Raw genomic sequence first — 20,246 nt, forward strand, 5'->3', positions numbered from 1 at the left:
TCTCTTACTTGGCTTAGTTTGCTTCTGGTGTGGGTCTAAGCGGAAAGGCCTAGCCCAGTCCTGGGCATCCTTAGAAAGCACCGTGAGATAACTGGGAATCTACTTTAAAGAGAAGGGTGCTTGGGGCCCCTCATATATACTCAGTGAGACAAAGAGCTGAATCCTTTGGTACCACAGAAAGAAGCAGAAGTAGTAGTAGAAGTAGCAGCTACTTAATCTGCTTTCAACGGAGATTTAAAAAATCATCTGGGAAATTCTGACAATAGCAGTTAGATTAAAAACTGGGACTCTTATTCCCTGCACATTGGTGACCAGCCAAGCCCCCTGGTGGGTGGGACGGGGAAGGTCGTCTTACTGGAGGTAGTTTGTGTCTGTTTTAAGCTTAGCCCAGTGCTGGAGACTGTGATTTCAGAGCCCCCTCCAGGGCAGTTTTGGGACACTATCCTTCTGCCTTTCAGCTGTCTTCTCTGTGCCTGTGCTGGTGAGAAGTGCTGAGGCTGTGCCCACAATGCCTGACTAGTGTTTCATTCCTGGATCCCAGGACAGAAAAAAAACAATTAAGATAAAAAAATGAATACTGAAGCCTCTGCACTACTGTTGTTCCTGCCTCTCTCTGTCCACTCCAGGCAACTGCTGGCTGTTCTCAGACAAATGGAATGGAAAGTATCCTTCTCCTAATTTAAAATTTAAACAGAACTGTTCTCATGGTGTGTGTATGTATGTGTATGTGTGTATGAGTGTGTTTTAATTCCAATAAAGTGCTTTGAGGAGGGGAGGACTGTGATCCTACTTCAAGAGCCTGAAACAAGGAAAGAGAAACACACTTGTGAACAAGCCGGGGCCATGTCTCACAGCTCTGCACCTCCATGCCTGGCACAAGGCCTGAGGCCGGCATTGCTCAGCCTCTGGCTACAGGGGAAACCAGAGGCAGTGTTGTGTCCATTACTGTTGCTCCTCCCCTCCTGGATTTTCTGCTCCACTTTTCCCTCAGAAGAGCAGAATTGGGTAGGAGAGATTGAGAGAGACTTGTGACCAGCAGCTCCAGACTAAGAGCAGCTCCAGGAAGTTCAGGCTGGACCCAGGGGATAACTGCACTAACACCCAGATTTGCAGGCAGCCCCATGACTTGAAAACACCAGGCAGGCAGCACTTAGGGCAAGCTTCGCTCGAGTCATAGCCTTGGTGGCCTTCCTGGCAGGAATGGATGAGAGCTGACCTTGCATCGAGAAAGAGGAAATGTGTCTGTGTTCTCTTACGATGGCCAGCAGTACAACCCCTCTGAGGCTTGGGTCCCCTAAGCATCACCATCCATAACTGTTTATTGCCTCCCTAAATGAAACATAAAGCGCAGAGCCAGGCTGAGTGAAAGAGAGATAAGGACAAGAACATGATACCACCTGTTGACATTTGTTTAATGCTTTGAACTTTGCAATGCCTGTTAACATGCATGTTCTCCCATCTAACCCTCACAACATCCCTGTGAGGTAGGTCCAGCAGTAAGAGATTTGCTCATGGCCACACCATTGTTAGGGGCCGAGTAAACCCAGACTACAGGTTTCCTAGTTTCAGGTTGATGCACTTTTCACTTCATGTATACAGGCTCTTTTTGCCAACCAGACACAGGGGCAGTGGGAGCACTACCAGAGGCCTCCCTGCTCCCTAAGCCTGGAGGGGGCCACTGGAAATGCTGAGGTCAGGTGTCAGGACCAAGGGTGTCCTCTGGAGGCCAAGACAGGAAAACAGAAGGAAGGGCAAGAGGACCAGAGGTTCAGGGTCAACGGCTGCCACTGCTACTACCAGTGTCAGCGGAGCATACACTGTGTTCCCTACATCTTGACCTCTGTCAGGTGAAAAGGCCTTATTTGTTTACTCAGAGGTCTCCCAGGGCCCACTCCCAGAGGAAAGAAGCCTGAAGCTATGGCTGGGAGGTAAGACTCCTGACCCTCCTCCCCTCCCACAGTGCCTCCCCATTCTGTTACACTCTGCAGCCCAGGAAAAGGGGGAAGGTGAGGGCTGGCTGACTCAGCCTGCAAGTGCTTGGAGATCTGGAGCTGAAAGGCCCCAGCACTGTTCAGCTAATGATTATTATTAACTCTGAACAGGCCTTGGCACAGCAGCCAGCTGGCTCAGGGAGGATGCTTGGATCTCCCACAGTGAGGTTTTAAAAACAAGACCCATAGCAGCCATGCACGGGGGTGGAAGGGTGGGGACAATGAGAAAGAAGGGACACGCCAGTGTCAGGGAGTGGGGAGGGACAGTCTGCCCTGTGAGAGGTTGGGGAGAGAGGAGGCACAGGCTGGCAAGAGGGATAGCAGCCTACCTTTGATGCAGCTGAAGAGCCAAGAAGGTGAGTCTGGAAGATTTCCCCAGGCACAGAGCTCCTGCCATTCAACACCACCCCCAGCCACAGTGGGGCTCAAGGGAAGGGGTGGTTATGGGAAAGATGGGGATTGGAGGGGGCATCTGAGCCCAGAATGGTACTCTTATTACGATTTGGATACAAAAACCATCCATATTTCTAATGTCCTCAAGGTTGAGTTTGAATATAATCACATTTGGAATCAGGACTTAGTGAGCCTGCTATGCAAATTTGTGCAAATAACATGCAATTTTTTTATTTGAGCACTCTGGCTTTTTTTAAAAAGGCAAAACAGGCTGACTACTAGCACCCTTCCCTAACCAGGGGACAAGGGCAGAGGGCAGCCATTTGCTTCTCCCCCAAGGCCTCTGCCTCACTGCTGAGGAGCCCAGCTTATATCCCAGATGGGGAGATACAGGGAGTGGGGGGAAGAGAGCGTGTAGGGAGGCAGGAGGCTTATGCAGCCGGCAGCCACCGAGATCCCAGCTGGAGGAAGAGTGCCCTGGCACTGAGGCCTAACGGTTGTCCAGCTGCTGCCCCAGGATGTGAGGGCAGGTGGTGTGGAGGGAGAAATGCAAAGAGGGGAGGGGAAGGAAGTCCCCCACAATCTGGCCGGCCAGGAAGAAGGGCTCCTCCTGGTGACCTACTCCCTAAACTACAGTCAGAACATCTAAGCAAAAGGAGACCAGCTGTGCCCTCCTCTCTGCCCTGTGCCCCTGCCCTCCAGGCCTACTGGTCAGAGGTGACAGCTGGGGCCCCTTTCCTCCTGCAGAATATAAATGACTTCCCCCTTCCTCCCAGGGCTGGGAATAGACATCAGCTGGCACAGCCCACGCAAACTGCCGGCTGTCAGCCCGCCTGCCCGCCCGCCCACCAGCCCCCGCACCAACTGGGAGGAGGCAACACCTCAGGCAGGCTCAGGCTTTATGGCGTCGTCTGCTTGGCTCTCAGAACAAGCTGGTGAACCTTACCCAGCCCTCCCCCGCTGCTGTAGACAGGGTGAGACTCCCAGCACTGGCTGGGATACGGGGAGAGGAGATGGAACCCCTGATCAAAGTGACCCCAGGTGAGAATCTCCTCCAGGCGGCCCCAGTAACCATCTCTTCCAAGTTCAGACCACATTGGGTAGTTTGAGAGGGGAGAGAGGGCAATGAAAGAGACAGGAACAATCACCCTCAGCACAACAGTGGCCCCCTTTACATGCTTAAGGTCTGAAGAGCTCCTGGGAGATGCCATGTGACCCAGGAGGAGCCTGGTGAGATCCACTCAGAGGACACCTCTGCCCTTGCAGTCTCCATCCCTGTACTGCTGAATCATACCAACCTCCTTGCTTCTCAGCCACCCAGAAAGGCGGTCTTGAGCCTTCAAAAGACCTGGAACAACCAAAATACTGCCATCTAGGAATGCCTCCCCCTGCTCCTGGGACCCGAGCTCCAGCCCCAACATCCCAGGCCTCCCAGAGTTTCCACTGAGCTATCTCTGTCTGCCTCCACACCAGCATTCCTGGCTCAGCCGTCTTCAGTCCTTGCCATGATCTATGGAGGTTCCATCTCCCCAACTGAGCCAGACCACAGTTAACCAGTCTGGCATCCAGCCCTCAGTGCCGAGGGCAGTCTGGGGAACTACTTCCAGTTTGGGACAAGGAGGGGTCTCTGCAGGGAAGAGGGACCGGCCCTCATTTGCCTGCTGGCACTAAACTCAGCCCCTTCCAGGGCCAAAGAGCTGGCAAGAGATGACAACTGAGGAAAGCTTAGTTGACAAGGAGAAAAGAGGAACCAGGGAGACTTGGTCTTCCCAAGATCAGAAGAGCCCTGCCCCACTTCCTTGGTGCTTATTTTGTTCTAAAAGCTTCGGAATAGCTCCACAAAGCTATATGCTAAGGCAAGAACCTGAGCCCTAAGAAGGGCAAAACGTGAGATGCTCAGGACTACTTTGCCACTGAGAATGGATGTCAAGGGAAGGAACACACTCATGTCCTGCAGCCTTCAAGCCCAGATCCTGAGGTGGGCTAAGGAAGTTCTTAGCTGGGCAAAGAAGCCCAGCCAGGAGCCATAGGCTTCATTAAGCCAATGTCCTTCTCCAAAAGCTTTAAAGTGACTTTAGTGCCTTTACTGTCTGGGAGTTCAGGAAACCCTCACCTGGGCCCCTTCTCTCCACAGGGCCTGACCCCTTGTGCCCTGGTCCAGGGGCCAAATTGGCACAGATTCCTGGAAGGCCATGAGGGTAGACCTGTCCCTCCAGAGGGGTAAGGGGATAATGAATGTAAGAATTACATCCTGAGTCTGCTGAGTGGTCCAGCCCATGGTCCAGAGCTGGGAGGGTGTTCTGTGACATCAACCCAACAGACACTGAATGTTTAAGAGATTGTTTGGAAACACTCACTTGTTACACAGATGAGAAAAGTGAGGTCCTGAGACATGTGACTTGCCTAAGGTTGCACTATAGAGCCTATGAGAATGATAACCCATAAACAAGACCCATGGGCTCTCCACTACAGCACACTGCTTTCTCAAAAGTGACCCAAAGAGCCATAGCTGCCATTCATAAGTTACAGGAACCCAACTGTTTATCAGGCATGCAAGAAAGAAATGCGTGCCAACACCATCACCACCACCACCCAACACTTCTGTCTCCCATCAAGAGTGGAGGCTTCAGGACCAAGCGCCACATCACCTTCCACTTGTACCCAGTATACTTCCCCATTTTGGCCCACTGAGTCATCCATCAATAATAGCAATTTGGGTTTCTGCAGCCCCTGGCCAAGCTAAGAAGTACAAAAACCCTACCACTTCTGAAGTGGATCCCTTGAAGGTCACCAAAGGAACCATTGAAGTCCAAGGCAAGTGTCCCATCTAGATTGAGAGCTCAGAGGAACTCACATTTCCATTTTCTTCCTTGGCAAGTAGGAGCTGGAGATCTGGTGCATGATCACCAGGGCTGGATAAAGGGGCAGCGCCAGGCACAGGTACCAGGCTGCACCTTTGATCTGGGCCTGGAACCACACTGAGTACAGGCCCAGGAGCACCGTTACAGTAGCCATCAGGTAGACCACCAGTCCACATGTCAGATGGTAGAGCTTGAGGCGAGCCACCCTTGAGACCCTGGCTGCCCGCGGACAGAGGAGGCAGAGCCCACACAGGGCCTGACCACCAGTGGCCAGCAGTGTCAGAGCCCCTACCCAACTGTGCCAGGACACCAGGTGGGGCAGCTCACTGCGAGTCCTGCTGGAGATGATGAAGCCCAGGCCCAGGGATGCACAGAGGATGGCTAGGGTCTGCCCCACCCAGTGGAGTCGGATTCGGGCCTTTCGGGAGCAGAAGAAGAACGGGGAGTGCTCAGACGAGAAGAGTAGGATGGCCTCAGCCATGCAGAGGCAGAACTGTGAACACAGGAGAGGGCCAGTGAGCCTCAGGCCCAGCTTGGAGGCCTAAGAAAAAGGAGGTGCTCTCATACATCCAAACAATGAGGAAAAAGGGTAGGGGCTAAAGAACTCCCACCAGTACCTCCTGCCTCACAGGTCAGCATTTCTGGGCACAATTGAGAATCAACACTTGAGTGGAAGTCTCATCATTCAGGCTGACATCCACACCCCTCCTCCTCCACAGACAATGTCCCCCATTTCTTGACCAATGGGAACAGCAAATGTTAAACTTCCTCCTGAACTTTGAGGGGAGCAACTGGATAACACCTCTTCCACTTTCTCCTTCCTCTTTTCCTACTAGTGGAGAAAGAAATATCCTCCATGCCCTCCCACCCCCTTCAACCACCTGACACTACCTACAGCCCAGCCCTCCAGGTCTCCCAGTCTCATAGGTTGCAGGGTGAGATGGGGCCCGACCTGTCCCCCACCTGTCTAAGCCTTAGAAAGGCTGAGCCTTTTGAAGGCTGGATGCTTACTAGGGGCATATCCAAACAAATCAGCTGCAGAAAGAAGCCCAAACTCACCGCCAAGGCCATGAATACAGGGTGCCAGGAGAAAAGACCTAAGAATCAAAGAGAACAGACTGACGGCCGGGCACCATTGATTCTGCCCCTGTGGCTGGCTAGAGCCCAAAGAATCTGGTTACAGGGGAAAGGTCAGTGTACTATCCCCAACCCTAATCATGAATCAGGAACTCAGGGCAAAGTGGAGCAGAGAAGGGGCCTTTGGGTGAGCAACCAAGAGGGCAAACATACCAGTTTGGCCTAGGTTCCCCACTCAGCACCTCGCAGCTGTCAGCCCAGTCCTAGACCTCCCTCCCTTACTTGTATCCTTCATCATGCTCATGATGAACTACTGAGTTCAGTTCACTTCAGTCGTCTGCCTCTCCTCCCCAGGACCCAAAGCCCCGCCCCTCTAAGGCCCCTCCCCCAGGGCCCCGCCCCACCACGCCCTTACCACCCCTCCACAGTCCGCCCCTTCACTGCTAGGGTCCCCACTCCACGTCTCCTAGCGCTCCCAATCGCTGCCCCTCCAGCATCTCGGCTCCGCCCCCTTCCCTGGCCCCGCCCCTCCTTGCACACTCACTGGTTCCCGGCCGGGACAGCAGAATCAGAAAGATGGTGAAGCCCAAAGCTACCAGGTGCGCCAAGATCCCACTGCCTCTCCGCAGCCAGCGGGTCAGTCTCGGCTCCCTCGCTGGAGCGGGAGCCAGATCTACCACCAGGGGCTGCATGGCCGCGCCGGGCCGGCGCACACTCCCAGCTGCCAGAGCGCGTCTTCCGGGTTTGCGATCGCGGAGGCGGCCGCCGCTGCGGGAGAGGCTCCTCCCCGGGGACGCCTCCGGCAGTGCGGCGGCTTCGCCCACAGCGCCCTCTGGGGGATGGGGGGAAAGCGCGTCGGCTCTGGAGAGCCCCGAGGGCAGAAGGGGACCAGACAACTCCGGGCCCACTTTGTTTCTTCAGCTAACCTCATTTGTATCTTTATGTCTACAGTGGCTTGTCTCAAGTAGCCTGCGGAAATTACATTTACAGCAACTGATTTCACCCAAACCCCAAATCACAAACTTGGTACATTGAACCAAGAGTGTGAAACCAGTGTTTTGCAGTTTTCCAGAAAAACTGAATTTCCCTGGCTGCCCACTCTCTCTTGCCATCCCTTCTTCTGTCTTGTTAAAGGAATAAGATTCCCCCCTGCTTACAAGCAAGGAGACTGAAAGGAAAGGGCAAGGACAAAAAATAGTGCCCTGTGCCTGGTGAATTCAGGTTTGAGGACAAAAGGAGGGAGACGCAAGAGTCTCGTCCCCTATCTGCACAGTAATTGTCCCCAGTGAGATAAATGGCAGAACTAGGGCACTCCCAGCCCGTGCCACCTCCAAACCATCTGCTCAGCCCTGGGAAGCCAGGTGATCCTGAAGGCCCAGGACCTCCCACATTCCTGCTGCCTTCTACACCAAGGGAAGTTCTGTTAAGTGATCATACCTTTCCCCTTCATGCCTCCAAAAAAGGTGTGGTTCAGATCAAGGAGGCCTACCTGGGAGAGGCTGCACCCCTTCCTTAAGGGCAAACAGACTGTCCCACAGAAATCAGGGACATCCTGAGAGCAGTTACCAACTCAATTCGAGCTCCTCCAGTGGTTGAGAAAATAAGGCAGGCAGTAAGAAGCAGGAAGGGCAAAACAGCTGAAGAAACTGAGGCAGTAATTCAGAGATAGGATGGAGGCCCAGGGTTACTCGAAGACCAGAAAAGGGCCACAGGCTGACTCCCTCAGACCCCCAGGGCAAAGATCCAAGAGTAGAGCCAGATCTGTGGCTCCCCTCCCCTGTTAAGTTTCCCTTCCCAATGGGACTGGAGTAGCCTCTGGGGTCAAGATTCTGGGGAGCCCTGCTCACTCAGACCCACATGCCTCCACCATCCTATCTGGAGAGAAGACTGCCCCAATGATACAAACCCCAGCCATTTCCACACTTTTTAAAAGGACAAAAATATATGAGCATAAGAGACTTCTGCAGGCAAGCGATGGGAGCTGGAATCTGGCTGCCTATCATCTCAGCCTCCCAGAGTGCGGTTAGGCACAGTAAGGACACTCATTTTGTTACATTTTTTTCCTTCCTTTTCTCTGTTTCTGTTTTTATACTTTCTTAGCAGCAACAGAACAGGGAGACAGTCTTGAGGTATTTTAAAGAGTTTTTTTTCTTAAAAAAAATAATATAAAGTTATAAAAAGCGGCAGCAGCCTGGGGCCCGGATCTGGAGGGGAGGAGGTGCTGGCGGCTCCATCGCAGTGGACAGGCACTTTCTCGTTAATGGGCTTTTGACTGCAGGAAGACAAGAGACAAGAGTCAGCGTCAGGCTGGGGGCCTACCAGTCCTCCTACCCAGTGAACTGTGTGGATCATAAGGCTAAGGCTTGATTTCCTCCTGCTGGCCTGGTGAGTAAAGCTGGGCAAGGGGGAAGATGAATGCCAGCCCAGCAGGGGCAGCCTGGAGAACACCCACGCACACCCACGCCCTGGGCAACTGTCAAACTCACTCCTCTCATATGGGTGCCAGAGGTGTTGGTATGTATCTGGCCCATGCCTAAATCAGGAGAGCATCCCCCCTTCCCACCTCCAGTAAGTCCCTCCTGGCTGGGATCATATGGATCGTTCATAGCATACTACGCCAGGGATCCCATCAGAAGAGGCAAGTAAACCTGGCTGCTGGCTTTACCAGAAACCCTGGAGAACTCGCCTGGCACCTGAAAACCTCGAAGTGTGGACATGTGCAAGCTGGGCATCCATGCACATGTGGACCCTGAGTTGTGTCCCTGCCCTTTCATACCCTGAAACCCAGAGGCAAAACCAATGAACAAGACCAGCCCACCTGCCCTGCTGCTCAGCATGTTAGGTCACAGCTCAGGGACCAAGGCTCAACCTCACACCCAAACCTTTCTTATCAGAGCTCAGGGAGTCCAACTTCCTCTCCTTCAGGGGACAGAGGTAGCTCCAGTTCCTGGAGTGAGGGCCACAGCCAATTCAGAAAGTGGCCCTTTGATAACAGCAAAAGTGAGAGTGGGGGAGGGGGAGGCAGAGGCAGCATCTCCATAGTTGAGGAAAAAGGCTGGGGATAGGGGAAGGCCATCAAGCAAAAGCTAGAGTCACCTTGCGAAGAGCTGATCCACCTCTCCCTAAAGAAGATGGCGCAGGAACTCTCTCAACTTCCCCTTTCTTCCCTTCCCTGCACAAACATTTACTTAGCACCTTCTCTGTGTCAGGTGCCCACTGTGCACTCCCCCCTCATCCATCCTGACCCTTCCCTGCCCACGCTCTTCAGGGAGCCAGGCTGGTACCTTCAGTGTAGAACACTTCTCCTCAAAGGCCAGGGCTGGACCCGGCTTCTTGCGGCGCACAGAGCAGGCCGCATCGGCTGGGGCGCCAGCCTGGCAGTGCTTGGCCTTCACTGGCCGGCAGTAAGTGGCCAGGTTTTTCCGCTTCTTGGCTACCTCTTCCTCAGAGAGGCAGTTGGTTGGTAGGGCCTTGGCTGGGTGTCCAGCCGCTCCCCGGTTGTCCAGCTGAGAAGCCTTGACCGGTGTGGGGGGCTGATGAGGGGAACCCCGACAGTCCAGGGGCCCTGCCCTCTTCACTCTTGGCCCCACCGTCCCATTAAGCCCCATGCCTAGGGCTGTTTTAGTCTTGGCCGAGAGGCTACGGCAGCCAGAGGGTTTGCCTTTTCCAGTGGGCTCCAGGATGCAGGTCCGTTTGAAAGTGGTGGGGCCTGGGGATAACTTTCGCTTTCGAGAAGGCGCCTCCACCTCAGCTCTGTCCTTGCCTTTGGACGACTTGCTGGCCTTCGAAGGAGGGAGCTTGCTGAAGGACGGGGATGGCGTGTTGGCAGGCAGTGGTGAGGTGATGGCCTGGCTCCCACCTGTGCATTCTGCCTGGCTGCAGGCGGCTGCCACACTGGGGGAGCCTGCAGGGTAGCTGGGGACATGGCTGTCCTTGGTGGGGGGCATGGAGGCTGGGCAGGCAGGTCTGTGTGGTGGGCCTGGAAGGCGGTGGCAGCTGCCCGTAGAGGATGGGCTCAGGGGAGCAGACAGGGGTGAGCTGACAAGGTGGGATGGAGGCTCAGCCGCCGGTGGGATCTTCCTGCAGCAAAAAGAGAGCCCCACTGTGATGCCAAGCAAACAAGAGGGCCTCCCCACCAACATACACCAGTCTTTGCCCCACCTAGAAATGGCCCACAGAGCCCCAGCATTGCTGCCCTCTGCTGGGAGACACTGGAACTGAGGGTCAAGAAGAAGGCACAAGAATAGGCAGGAATGAACTAGTATATAGACCCATTAAGAACCTCATTTTAAATCTCAGCTTGGACATCTCCTATCCCTAGTTACCCAAAAGGTCCTGGAAGTGATGGATAAGAGTCGAGATTCACTCATGCCCTGCCTTAGCCCAGCTCCAGGCTGCCAGGTTTCCCCACCTCCTCTTCATTCTAGCTACAGTCTTCCTGGCAAACAGTTAAGCCAAATCTATAGGTATATGTGGAGAATTAGAGCTTCGGAAGCCCACGTATGCCTGGGGCCCAGGGAGGGATGTTCTGGGCCTGAGAGACTCACTTCCACATGTGTGAGCTGAGGTGCCGTTCCAGCATGGAGCTCAGTGCCGAGCAGAACCGGTCCAGCCGGCGGCTAAACACGTAGCATCCTGGACTCACCAGCCGGCTCCCAAAGGTGCAGAACTGAAGGCAGAGGGAAGGTACAAGGTTAGCGGGACCTGAAATGCAGGGAGGGCACCTGCACACAGGATGTGACCTCCTCCCCACATCGTGGGCCAGGAAAGCTGAGCCACCCCCCACCCCAGGTCCCTGCCCCAGGTCCTTACCGCCTGTGGCCGCGGGGGCCGGGTTGCATAATGGCAGTCAGGGGGGAGGTGGAGATCATCAGATGTCCCCTCCTCCTCACTCTCCTCGCTGGAGGCCTGGGCCCCACCCCGGGGCAGAGGGAAGGGGAACAGGCCTGGGTCACCATCACCACCACAGGGGCCATCATCATCCAACTCACTCTCAGAGGAGGCCCGGGACCTGGAAGGGCCAAAGGGGATGTAAGGGCAATGTGCTGGGAGTGGGTCAGGGTGGGGTATCCCTGAACCTGCCAAGCTCAGAAAGCCTGGGCAGACGCCCTGCTGGGAAATCAGACAACGAGGAAGGAGGACAGGAAAGGAGGGAACAACAGAGCTCAGAGTAAGAGCCAGAAAGACCAGGGACCACAGCTCCCAAGGGATTCTCTCCCCAGCCCCTTCACTTCCCAGGCCCTGCCTCCTCAGGGGAAAAATCTACTCCAGATTCCCCTCCTCCAGAAAATCTTCTGAGTTTAACTGCACCCAGCTCTGGTCAGCCCAGTCAATTCTCTCAGCTCCCTTCTTGCATCACATATTCCTGTGAGCCTGTCTGCGAGCTGAGCCTGTGTTTCATGTCTGCCCCTCATGTTACAGGCAGAGATGCGTGTGTGTCTCCTTCGGCAAGGCAGGCTCTCCCTGAGGTCCAGCACAGCCTCTGCACACGAAGGGGCCAGTGAATGAATACACAGTAGGACTGCCTCACCCAGGACCCTGACCCTTGCGGCTCCCTAGTTAAGAGTTCTGGCCTGTTGGAAGCAGCTGAGAAAATGTTTTTATCCTGGGTGTTGGAACTGGCACACTATAGAGAGGCTGGGGAACTGTGGTATGCTCGGTCAGGAACAGGGAATCACCTACTTCGACACCCCTGCCAGGGGCCCCAGGTATCCCCCGAGACTCAGGGCAGAGTGAACAGCATCTTTCAGAACACTTTCTGGGCCTGTCTCCAGGGGTCCCTGATGGCTTGGGGCCAAGTGTCCCCAGGTCAGACGGGGGCTGGATCCTGGACGTACCTGGGCAGTGCACAGTACGGGTAGGTCTGCTTGTCACGAGCAGAGAAGGTGCTGCTGGGCGCAGCCGCTGCTGCCACAACCTGGACTGAGGAGAGGGGCTCCTGGGAGGCGCGCTCAAGAGCTGGCTCCTTACGCCCTGGGCTCTTCTCCTTGGGAGACTCCCCTTTGCGGGAGTTGGCCTTCAGCTCTGCCACTAGCACATCAAAGTCCTTGGCCCGGCCCTGGACCTCCCGGCGCTGGTGCACCGAGTGGATCTAGAATACAGCAGGGTGGAGGGGTGGGGAGGGGTGTGAGCTGAGCAGGGGTGAGGGGCAGCAGTGTGCTCTGGCCTGGGCAAGCGGAGAGAGAGGGGGTGTGAGTGTTTGTGTGTCTTTGTTTCACTCCCCCACAGGACCAGAACCCTCCTTTGGGGTGGGGGAATCTGGAAGCCACCCCCTGCCTGCTGCCCCCACCTTGGGCCCGCTGTGGGCAGCCTCCTCTCCCCTTGCCTGATCTGGGCTTAACCCCCATCCCCGGAGCCAGAACTTGGATAGCATCTCAATTCCTCTCCTTGCCCAGGGCCCGTGTCTGTACCGTCCTCCCTCACTGTGCAGTGGGAGCGGGGGTTACCTTGCAGGTCAGCAGGCGGGTACAGATCTTTTTGGTCTCTGGATTTATTACCCCACACTGCCTGTTGAGGTCGCACTCCTTCCCTGTGGGGAAAGCGGTTCCCATGAAGCTCCAGGCCCTTTCTAGGAGGCCCACAGGAGGGTCTGGCTTCTTCCTGCCAAAGGCCTGGGAAGAGCTGGGCCTAAGACAAGAGCCTCTGGCCCTCAAGTCTTGGGCTGCAGCCTTCCAGAGAAACTCCTCTGGGCATCAGTAGCTCTCTACTGGGTGCAAGAACCATCCCCAGCCTCATTCCAAGCCCAGGAACTCCTACTGGGGATTCCAAGCCCAAATCAGGGCAACACATATCAAGAAACAAAAGCAGCCACAGATATCTGGGATGTCCGGGAAACCAGCTGTGGGAGGTGTGCAGTGCCCTGGATCTAGGTGAGAAGAGAGATAAAGGTGAGCAGCCCAAGATGAGGAAGAATAACTTCACCTGCTTGTACATAGGCTCCCTTAGCCTTGATCAGAGACCTGGGCTGTAGATAAGCTCTCCAGAGAGCAAGCAGGTCAAGTGTGTGTCCATGTCAAGGGGAGACCAGGGGTGGCCAAGTCCACTCCCTCCTGACCTGTCTCCATCAGGCCTAAGGACAAAGCAGTCCAAAGGAGTCCAGACTCTACCTTCCTGACCCCCAAGACCAAAACTACTCACGGGCCATCTTCCGGTGTGTTTTGGGGGGCAGCCTGGCCCCACTAGCCTCCTTTTCAGGGGGGCTGCCTTCAGTCCGGTGACTGGGGCCCTCGCTGAGGGTTATCTCGATGCTCTCTCTGCCAGAAGGTTCTTTAGAAGGGGGTGCCGTGGGGTTTTTTCCAGGGGAGTCCTTGGTGAGGCCGCCTGGCTGGCTGAGGAAAGCAGAGGGCGGGGCCACCCTAATTCCATGTCCATCAGGCTTCGGGAGACTGGACATCTTCTCCAAATTCACCACAGGCACGAAAAGGCTATACATGGAGAGAGGGTGTGGGCTGGGGGTAGGGAGGCTGGCCCTGGGCCCTGGACTCTAGCCCAGAGCCATCTCCATCCCAGCCCTAGAACTTGAGTGGGCTCCAGCAGGGGTGCAGAACATGGGAAAAGGGGACCCCATATTCCCTGGAGCACATGAAAGGAAGCGGCAGATAGAGCTGGCTGCCTCCTGCCCCACAGCCGCCTCCATTTGTGTCAACCCCTCCTTGGGCTAGGGTCAGGGCCAGTCTTAGGGAGTCTCCAGCCTCTCCTTACCAGAGGTTGTCCTTCTGGGTCTTCTCAGGAGGGTGGTGGCCACGGCTCCGGGACCCCTGGCCCTTCTCCCTGGAGGAGGTTTTGGTGGAACCTGGGGCCCTACAAGCTGGGCCCTGCCCATTCACTACATGGCATTTCTGAGAGCTGGCAGGGGCTGGAGGTGGGGGTGGGGCCCGGGCGTAAAGCTTGCTGAGGGGCCCATGTCTTCTTTCTGTCACCAGGAGGTGGAGAGAGTAATCGAGGTGAGTGGTATCAACTGCTTCCTTCCCCAACCTCCTAACCCTGCTCACAGAATCACAATAGAGAATCTGCAGTCTCCATAGCTTAGATTTTAAATTTGCCTCCTTCCCATCTGGATTTGAGCCTTCAAGACTCAAAATTCTAGGACCGGGATTCCTGAACCCCTTAGCTCTTCCTTTAACTCCATCAGATGCTAGAAGTTTGCTCAAACAATAACCCCTACCCGTCACAATCCTCTGAAGCTGGCCCCCCAGGACCTTCTATCCCCAAGGCCTCCCTCCAATACCTACACGACCTCCCAACTGACCCTGTCCTCAGAGTTCCATGTTCCACTTTCCCCTGCCCCCTCTATCTCCTCCCTAGGGCTCCCCTCACCGCAGTGCTTCTGGAAAGCTTGAGGCTTCACCACTTGGCTGCAGTGGTTACACACAACCAAATAGAAGTCGTCATGGGCAGGGCAGTGCCCGAAGATGGACATGTCTGCAATGACAGAAGCCCTTATCACTGGGGCTGGGGACCCCAGGGTTTCCTTGTTAAGATCAGAGAGCACTCCCACCCCACCACTCAGAAGACACTTCCCCTCCCAGCTGACATGACAGGCTTTATGATGGATACTCCCATCCTCCAGAGTTCTATCCAACCAGTCCCTAAGAATGTAGGCTTTCAGATGAGTGGGCACCAATTACCCACGATTAGGATCTCCCACAACAGGTCACAGGAGCCAGGGGAATGGGATGACTCAGACTCATCAAAGTGATGACCCCAGACCTGCTGCTTCAAGCAGCCACCTCCTGGGATGCAGTGGTGGAGGGGAAGGTGGTCCTGTCAGCCCTGGGCCCCAGTCCTAATGTGTGTTGACTCCCACCTTCTTTAATGAGGGTCATGGCATCCATCTTCTTTGTGTTTTTGTTATTCTCTTCCAACTCAGCCCCTGGAGGAGAAACACAGCTCAGAAGGACCACTCCCTTCCCAGAAGCCCCATCTCCTCCCTGACCAGGGCCTGCAGCCAAGCAACAGGAAGCCCACAGCCCATGACAAGCTTCTGGCGCTCAGGACCACTTGGAGAACCTTTCAGTAGGTCATTCTCAAGTGCCCATTCTTCCTTCACCTGCTACCTCTGGAATGAGCTGGCCCCATCAGGAGGGATCCAGCCACCTTACTTTACAGACCCGTCACTCTAATGTGCAGTTCAGGGTTCCACTGCCAACTAGTTGGGTGACTGTGGGTAAGTATCATGGCTTTTCTGGGCCTGCTTCCCCATTTAAATGGGAAATAGTCCTTAACACATTTTACTACAGATCCCTGAGTAGAAACCTTGATATTTCTCCAATGGGTCCTTTCTGCTACTCTGTGGCATCTTAAACAGATACTCTCCCAGGTCCCCATCCCCAAGAACTCAATTTTGTCCTACCTGGGTTACTATTGCAACGTCAAAGTTACACCCAGCTTCTCAGGTCCTGCACTGATAGGATGGCCACAGAGCAGAGAAACTGCTGTCTTGTGGCCCTTTGGCACCTTTAAAGTCCCGTTGGTCAGCCATGCAAGCCCCTCCCCTCTTTAGGAGAGCTTTGGGCAAGGACTGCCCTTGTACCTCAGTTTCTGGGTTGATGACAAAAACATGTTAGCTGTGCAAAGCAGCTCTTTCTCCATCCCCCTACCTTACTCTTCTCCCCTCCCTCCTCTACGCCCCCTCCCTGTCCCTTGGAAAAAAAAATCAATTCTGAGTCACCAAACCCGTCTGATTCCATTTCCGGTTCTCAATGCACCCAGACCCTGACAATGGCCCCATCCTTGCCCATCCAGCATGGGGTAGTCCTGGGTTACCACTCAGTCTGCTTCTGATGCCTACTAACAGATTTGCCCCTTTCTAGGATGAGAAGATTGTTGACAGTCTTATATAATTTCCAGATATGAGGGGTGGGGGCTAGGCATGCAAGAGACAAGGGGCAGCTCCCACTCTTAAGTCCGTTAAAATGCAGTGATGGACAGAACTGAGCTGGCAGTCCGAGGTCTCAGAGGAGAACAAGTGTCATCAGAGACCGCTCCATGCGGTCTCCTCCTCCACCTCTTCTCACTTGCAAACTTCTTCAGGGGCATGATGCCTGCTGTCACCCCGAAGGCCACGAGGCCAGGAGCCCCCTGGGGCCCAGGAGACAAAGATCAGGAGAAGGGGCTGTCAGCCTGCTCACCAAAGGCACTCAGGGGCCTAGAGAAGGTGGGGTTCAGGGGAGAGAGCCAAGAGGCAAGGCAAGAGGCCCGGGAAAGGACGGAGGGTTGGAGGCATGGATGGATGGACAGAAGGAAGAAGGAAGGGAGGATGGATAGATGGATGGACCGACGAACTAATGCGAAGGGGGTGGGGGTTCAGTAGCACTGCCGCCGGTAGGCAAACGCTGAAAAGGAGCAAGAGGTGTGGGGCAGAAGGCGAAGGAACAAGGGGGGTTCGGAGGGGGGCACAGAAGTGGGGTGCGTGGGAAACACGTGGAGAGGACTGTTGCGGATGGGGAAAGCCCGAGGCAGGTGCAGAAGGGTCGGAAGCTGGAGGACAGCAGGCAAGGAGAAAGATAAAGGGAAGCAGATGTGGGGGCAGGTACTAGGCATCGGCGGAGGCAGAGGTGGGCAGGGTGGGCTGCGGGGTGTGGGCCGGCGCTAGGACCCGGAGGCGCGAAGGTGGCGGAACGGGCGGGCACTAGGACCCGGCGGGTCCTTTGTTTGGGGGGCCGGGGAGCCGGACGGCGGCTCCCGTCGGCGGCTCCCCTCTGCTGGCGGGGGCCCGGAGGGGGGGAGGGGAGACAGTGATGGGGTCCTCGGACTCTAAAGGACCTTCACTCACCGTCAGCCACGGGCAGGTCGGCCCGCTCCACCCACGAGCTCCAGCTCTGTCCCGCGAAGTCATCGAGACTCGGCACCCGCCGCTCCAGAGCGGCCATTGCTGCCGCCGCGCGTTCACGCACCGCCATCACCGCCGCGGACGCGCGCCCGCCCGGGCGCCGCCGCCGCGCGGCCCCCTCCCCCCAGCCCCGCCGCGGGCACGCCTCCCCTCTCCCTCCCACCTTTCCAGCTCACTCTTTGCGCAAGCGCAGCCCAAGTCGCCTTCCCCTCACCCTCCCTCTCGCATAGCCTTCTGGGAAGTGTAGTCTTGGAGGGGGGTGCTGTTGCCTACCAAGCTTGCAGCAAGAGCCCCTCCGAGATACACAATTGCAGGGGAAAAAGAGACCGAAACCCCAGGACCTCTCTCCTAACCCTTGTACACACATTCTCTGTGCTACCAGCCCACTCTCCCAAGCTCACTGCACACACACCCCAGCCCCAAACGTCTCTCTACCCAAGACGCCCCTCTAAGCCGTGCCTCCGCCAGCTGGCTGGCGCCCCTTCCTGGGCTGGCGGCCACGAAGCGACTTCGCTCCTCTGTAGATCGAATAGGGTAGGTGCATGGAGGTGGGCGCTGTGAATCAGACGGGCAAGGGGAGGGAGTCTGTAGGATGTGCTGAAGGACACAAGGGTTGAAGTGGGGGAGGGTCCTCGGCTCCCGTGTTGTCCCTCCTCTGTGGGAAACCCATGCTGCTCTGATGCAGAGCAGAGGGTTGAAGTGGCGTTGTCTGGGTTCGGGAGGACTTAGATGAGCTGACCAAGATCACCTGTCAGGATGACAGAAGGCTATCTCCGAGCCAAAGCCAGCCCCGGAACTGGGGTGGCCCCGAGGCTGCTGGTGTTTGCAGCATCTCTGCTGATCTGTCTCTCTCCTCCTGAGAACTGCGATCGATACCCTGTACCGCTTCTTCCCAAACCCTGGCTGGACCCTGACTCCATCCATCACTGTCGCTTCTTCTTCTAATGAATATTTTCTCTGCTGGAAGGGCTGCTACCAGAGCCTTGGCATAGGGAGATTTCTCATCAGATCTGTCATTTCCCTTGCTAAGGCCTGGAAAATACCTTAATCATCCACCTCTTTCTTCTTCTCAGCTAATAACATTTCTTTCCATCCTCACACAATCATGAGACAAAAGCTTGGCCACCCCCCCATCACATCAGAAAAAAGATACTAATTCTTTTCTCCTTCCTCAATCTCTCATACCTCATCCCATTTTCATTCCTTCAGCTAAGGGGAAACCAAATTGGAGGAAAATAAGTCAAGGTCTGTGACCTCGAGATTGCAGACTTTCTTCTAATTTTCACCCAGGGAAGGTTTAAGTACTTCAAGGATAATCTCTAAGGGCAGAGATTCTTAACCTGAGAGCCACAGATGATCTCTAGGGGGTCCAGGAACCTGGTGAGATTGAATGTAATATTGTGCCCAAGTGTATTTTTCTAGGGAATGTAAATGTAGCGTGTGACTGTCTATCAGAAGGGGGATAGAGATGCAAGTTTGTTCAGCAAGAACCTTTATAGTTAAGAGGGCAAAGCGTACGGCCCTCCACTCCTGACAGGAAGCTTGTCTAAGTCACAGATGGTAGGAGAGCAAATGGAAACAGCATTGTGGAAGCCACTATTTCTCGCCTTTTGAGTTTGCTCTCAATTTGCTAATGAGTCTCAGTTACTTTGGACTAATTGGTGCCACCAAAAGAGGAGATGTCACGAGACTGGGGCCTGCCAGAAACAACTCCTCAGCCTGCAGACTTTATTGCTTGGGGTGCAGAGTGGAGAGGAGTGGAATGATGTTTTTGTGGAAATGCTGACATTTGTCCAAGAACTTAAAGGGGGGAAAGAGGGAAAAAAAATCCCCAGAAGGGCTCCAGTCTTGGCTCCTTAATGGCAAATGCTTGAAGCACTGTTTATTCAAATGTGTAATGACAAGCACCAGAAAACAACATGCAACATTCTCCCCCCACCACTGATCTGCAGTCCTGGAAGTAGGAGACCTATGACCATGATGGTGGAGGGAACTCATGTTCAGGAAAGGTCCTAGGTGGGCACCCTGGCACGGTCAAAGTTTACTAGAGCAAAGGGCAGGTGCCCTGCCTGTTGGCCTCCTGCAGCAGCTGGAGAAACCAGACACCTTCTCCTACCTCAGGTCCCACTAGGCAAAGCGGTGATGCCAGCCCTGGTTGGAGGGGACATGAGTCCTATGAGGACAGCCCTGCCCTTGGCACTTGGCCCAGCCCTGCCCTCTGGAGGTAATGACGTGAAGTAGCTTTTCCTATTAGGATGGCCATGAAGAGAGGCCATAGCCTAAATCAAGTCTCTTCTGGCTGAGAACAAGCCAGCCTCTTGAGGAAGAGAAAGGGCCTTCTCTGCTCTAGGGAGAGTTCTGGGCTAGGAGTCCTTGGCAGGAGTGCAGACCCACCCCCCTTTCCCTAGCTGAAGGGCCAGTTGCTAAGTTAGGCCCCCAAATGAGAACACTTTATCCATCACATTTCAAATAAATTATAAATACGTACACAGAATCCAAACAAAGTTCCAGTAGAAGCTGCTCACAGACCCTCACAGGGGCCAGCTTGAAGGAAAATGAAGGTCACCCCTTTGTTCTCCGTGTCTCTGAAGCTGTAGGCAAAACTGTCCCCCCTTATCCCTGAGTAACCATGGGGACAGCTCAGGACAGAGAGAGGTTCAGACTTAGAAATACTCTCATCCCCATATCTTCTCTTCCCTCCTCAAATCCCTTCCCCAACATCTAAAAAACAAAACAAAACAAAAAACCTAATTCTTTCACTGAAAGACTCTGGAGCATTTGAGGATGTAAATCTCACACTTCCCCTGTCAAGTGGGGAAACTCTGACCCAAAGAAGAAATGATTGGCCCGAAGTCAAAGGTGTTGACTCCTGGGTACTAGTAATGTACATGTTACTATGGATGGTGTTTAGGGAGGTGAGGAGGTTGGAGGGGTTTATTCAGTCCTGAGGAGAGATTGGTACAGGGCACATTCACCTTTGGGATGATAAGTGAGCTAACTGGCACTGGATTGGAAAATGGCTGGATTCTTCCTTCTTCATCCTTCCGTGGGCAGCCCTGTGGCCAGGGCAGACTGAAGCATTTCTAGCTGGGT

At 54.8% G+C, this 20,246-nt stretch overlaps 1 protein-coding gene across 5 annotated transcripts; it reads right to left on the minus strand.

Annotated features, from left to right (window-relative positions):
• Positions 1 to 1,395: 1,395 nt before the first annotated feature.
• Positions 1,396 to 17,234, minus strand: LOC101407302 (putative transmembrane reductase CYB561D1). 5 transcript variants are annotated; one of them, XM_087446062.1, is made up of 11 exons: positions 17,097 to 17,234; positions 15,129 to 15,194; positions 14,639 to 14,743; positions 14,024 to 14,234; positions 13,460 to 13,746; positions 12,769 to 12,851; positions 12,160 to 12,413; positions 11,135 to 11,333; positions 10,870 to 10,991; positions 9,607 to 10,402; positions 1,396 to 5,738 (listed from the first exon to the last, which is right to left on the minus strand). In XM_087446062.1, the coding sequence occupies exons 1-11, from the start codon at positions 17,221 to 17,223 to the stop codon at positions 5,235 to 5,237; spliced, it is 2,754 nt and encodes a 917-aa protein (XP_087302188.1). In that variant the 5' UTR covers positions 17,224 to 17,234; the 3' UTR covers positions 1,396 to 5,234. The 5 variants fall into 5 exon arrangements, with proteins under 5 accessions (XP_087302188.1, XP_004420784.1, XP_087302173.1 ...); XM_014780069.2 differs by lacking the exon at positions 1,396 to 5,738 and adding an exon at positions 7,149 to 8,594; XM_014780067.2 differs by lacking the exon at positions 1,396 to 5,738 and adding an exon at positions 8,601 to 9,305 and having other exon boundaries at positions 9,601 to 10,402.
• Between the last annotated feature and the right edge of the window lie 3,012 nt (positions 17,235 to 20,246).

Source organism: Ceratotherium simum, chromosome 2 (assembly GCF_057802395.1).
Source record: "Ceratotherium simum simum isolate JZ-2026a chromosome 2, ASM5780239v1, whole genome shotgun sequence".
In the NCBI taxonomy this organism is placed as follows: Eukaryota; Metazoa; Chordata; class Mammalia; order Perissodactyla; family Rhinocerotidae; genus Ceratotherium; species Ceratotherium simum.

Excerpts from the sequence above, each read along its gene's own strand:
- LOC101407302 (XM_087446062.1), bottom strand. The coding sequence starts at position 17,223 with ATGGCGGTGCGTGAACGCGCGGCGGCAGCAATGGCCGCTCTGGAGCGG. Across the intron at positions 14,235-14,638 it reads AGCTTTCCAGAAGCACTGCG|AAAGAAGACATGGGCCCCTC; the intron begins GTGAGGGGAGCC and ends TCCTGGTGACAG. Across the intron at positions 12,852-13,459 it reads AACACACCGGAAGATGGCCC|GGAAGGAGTGCGACCTCAAC; the intron begins GTGAGTAGTTTT and ends CTTTCCCCACAG.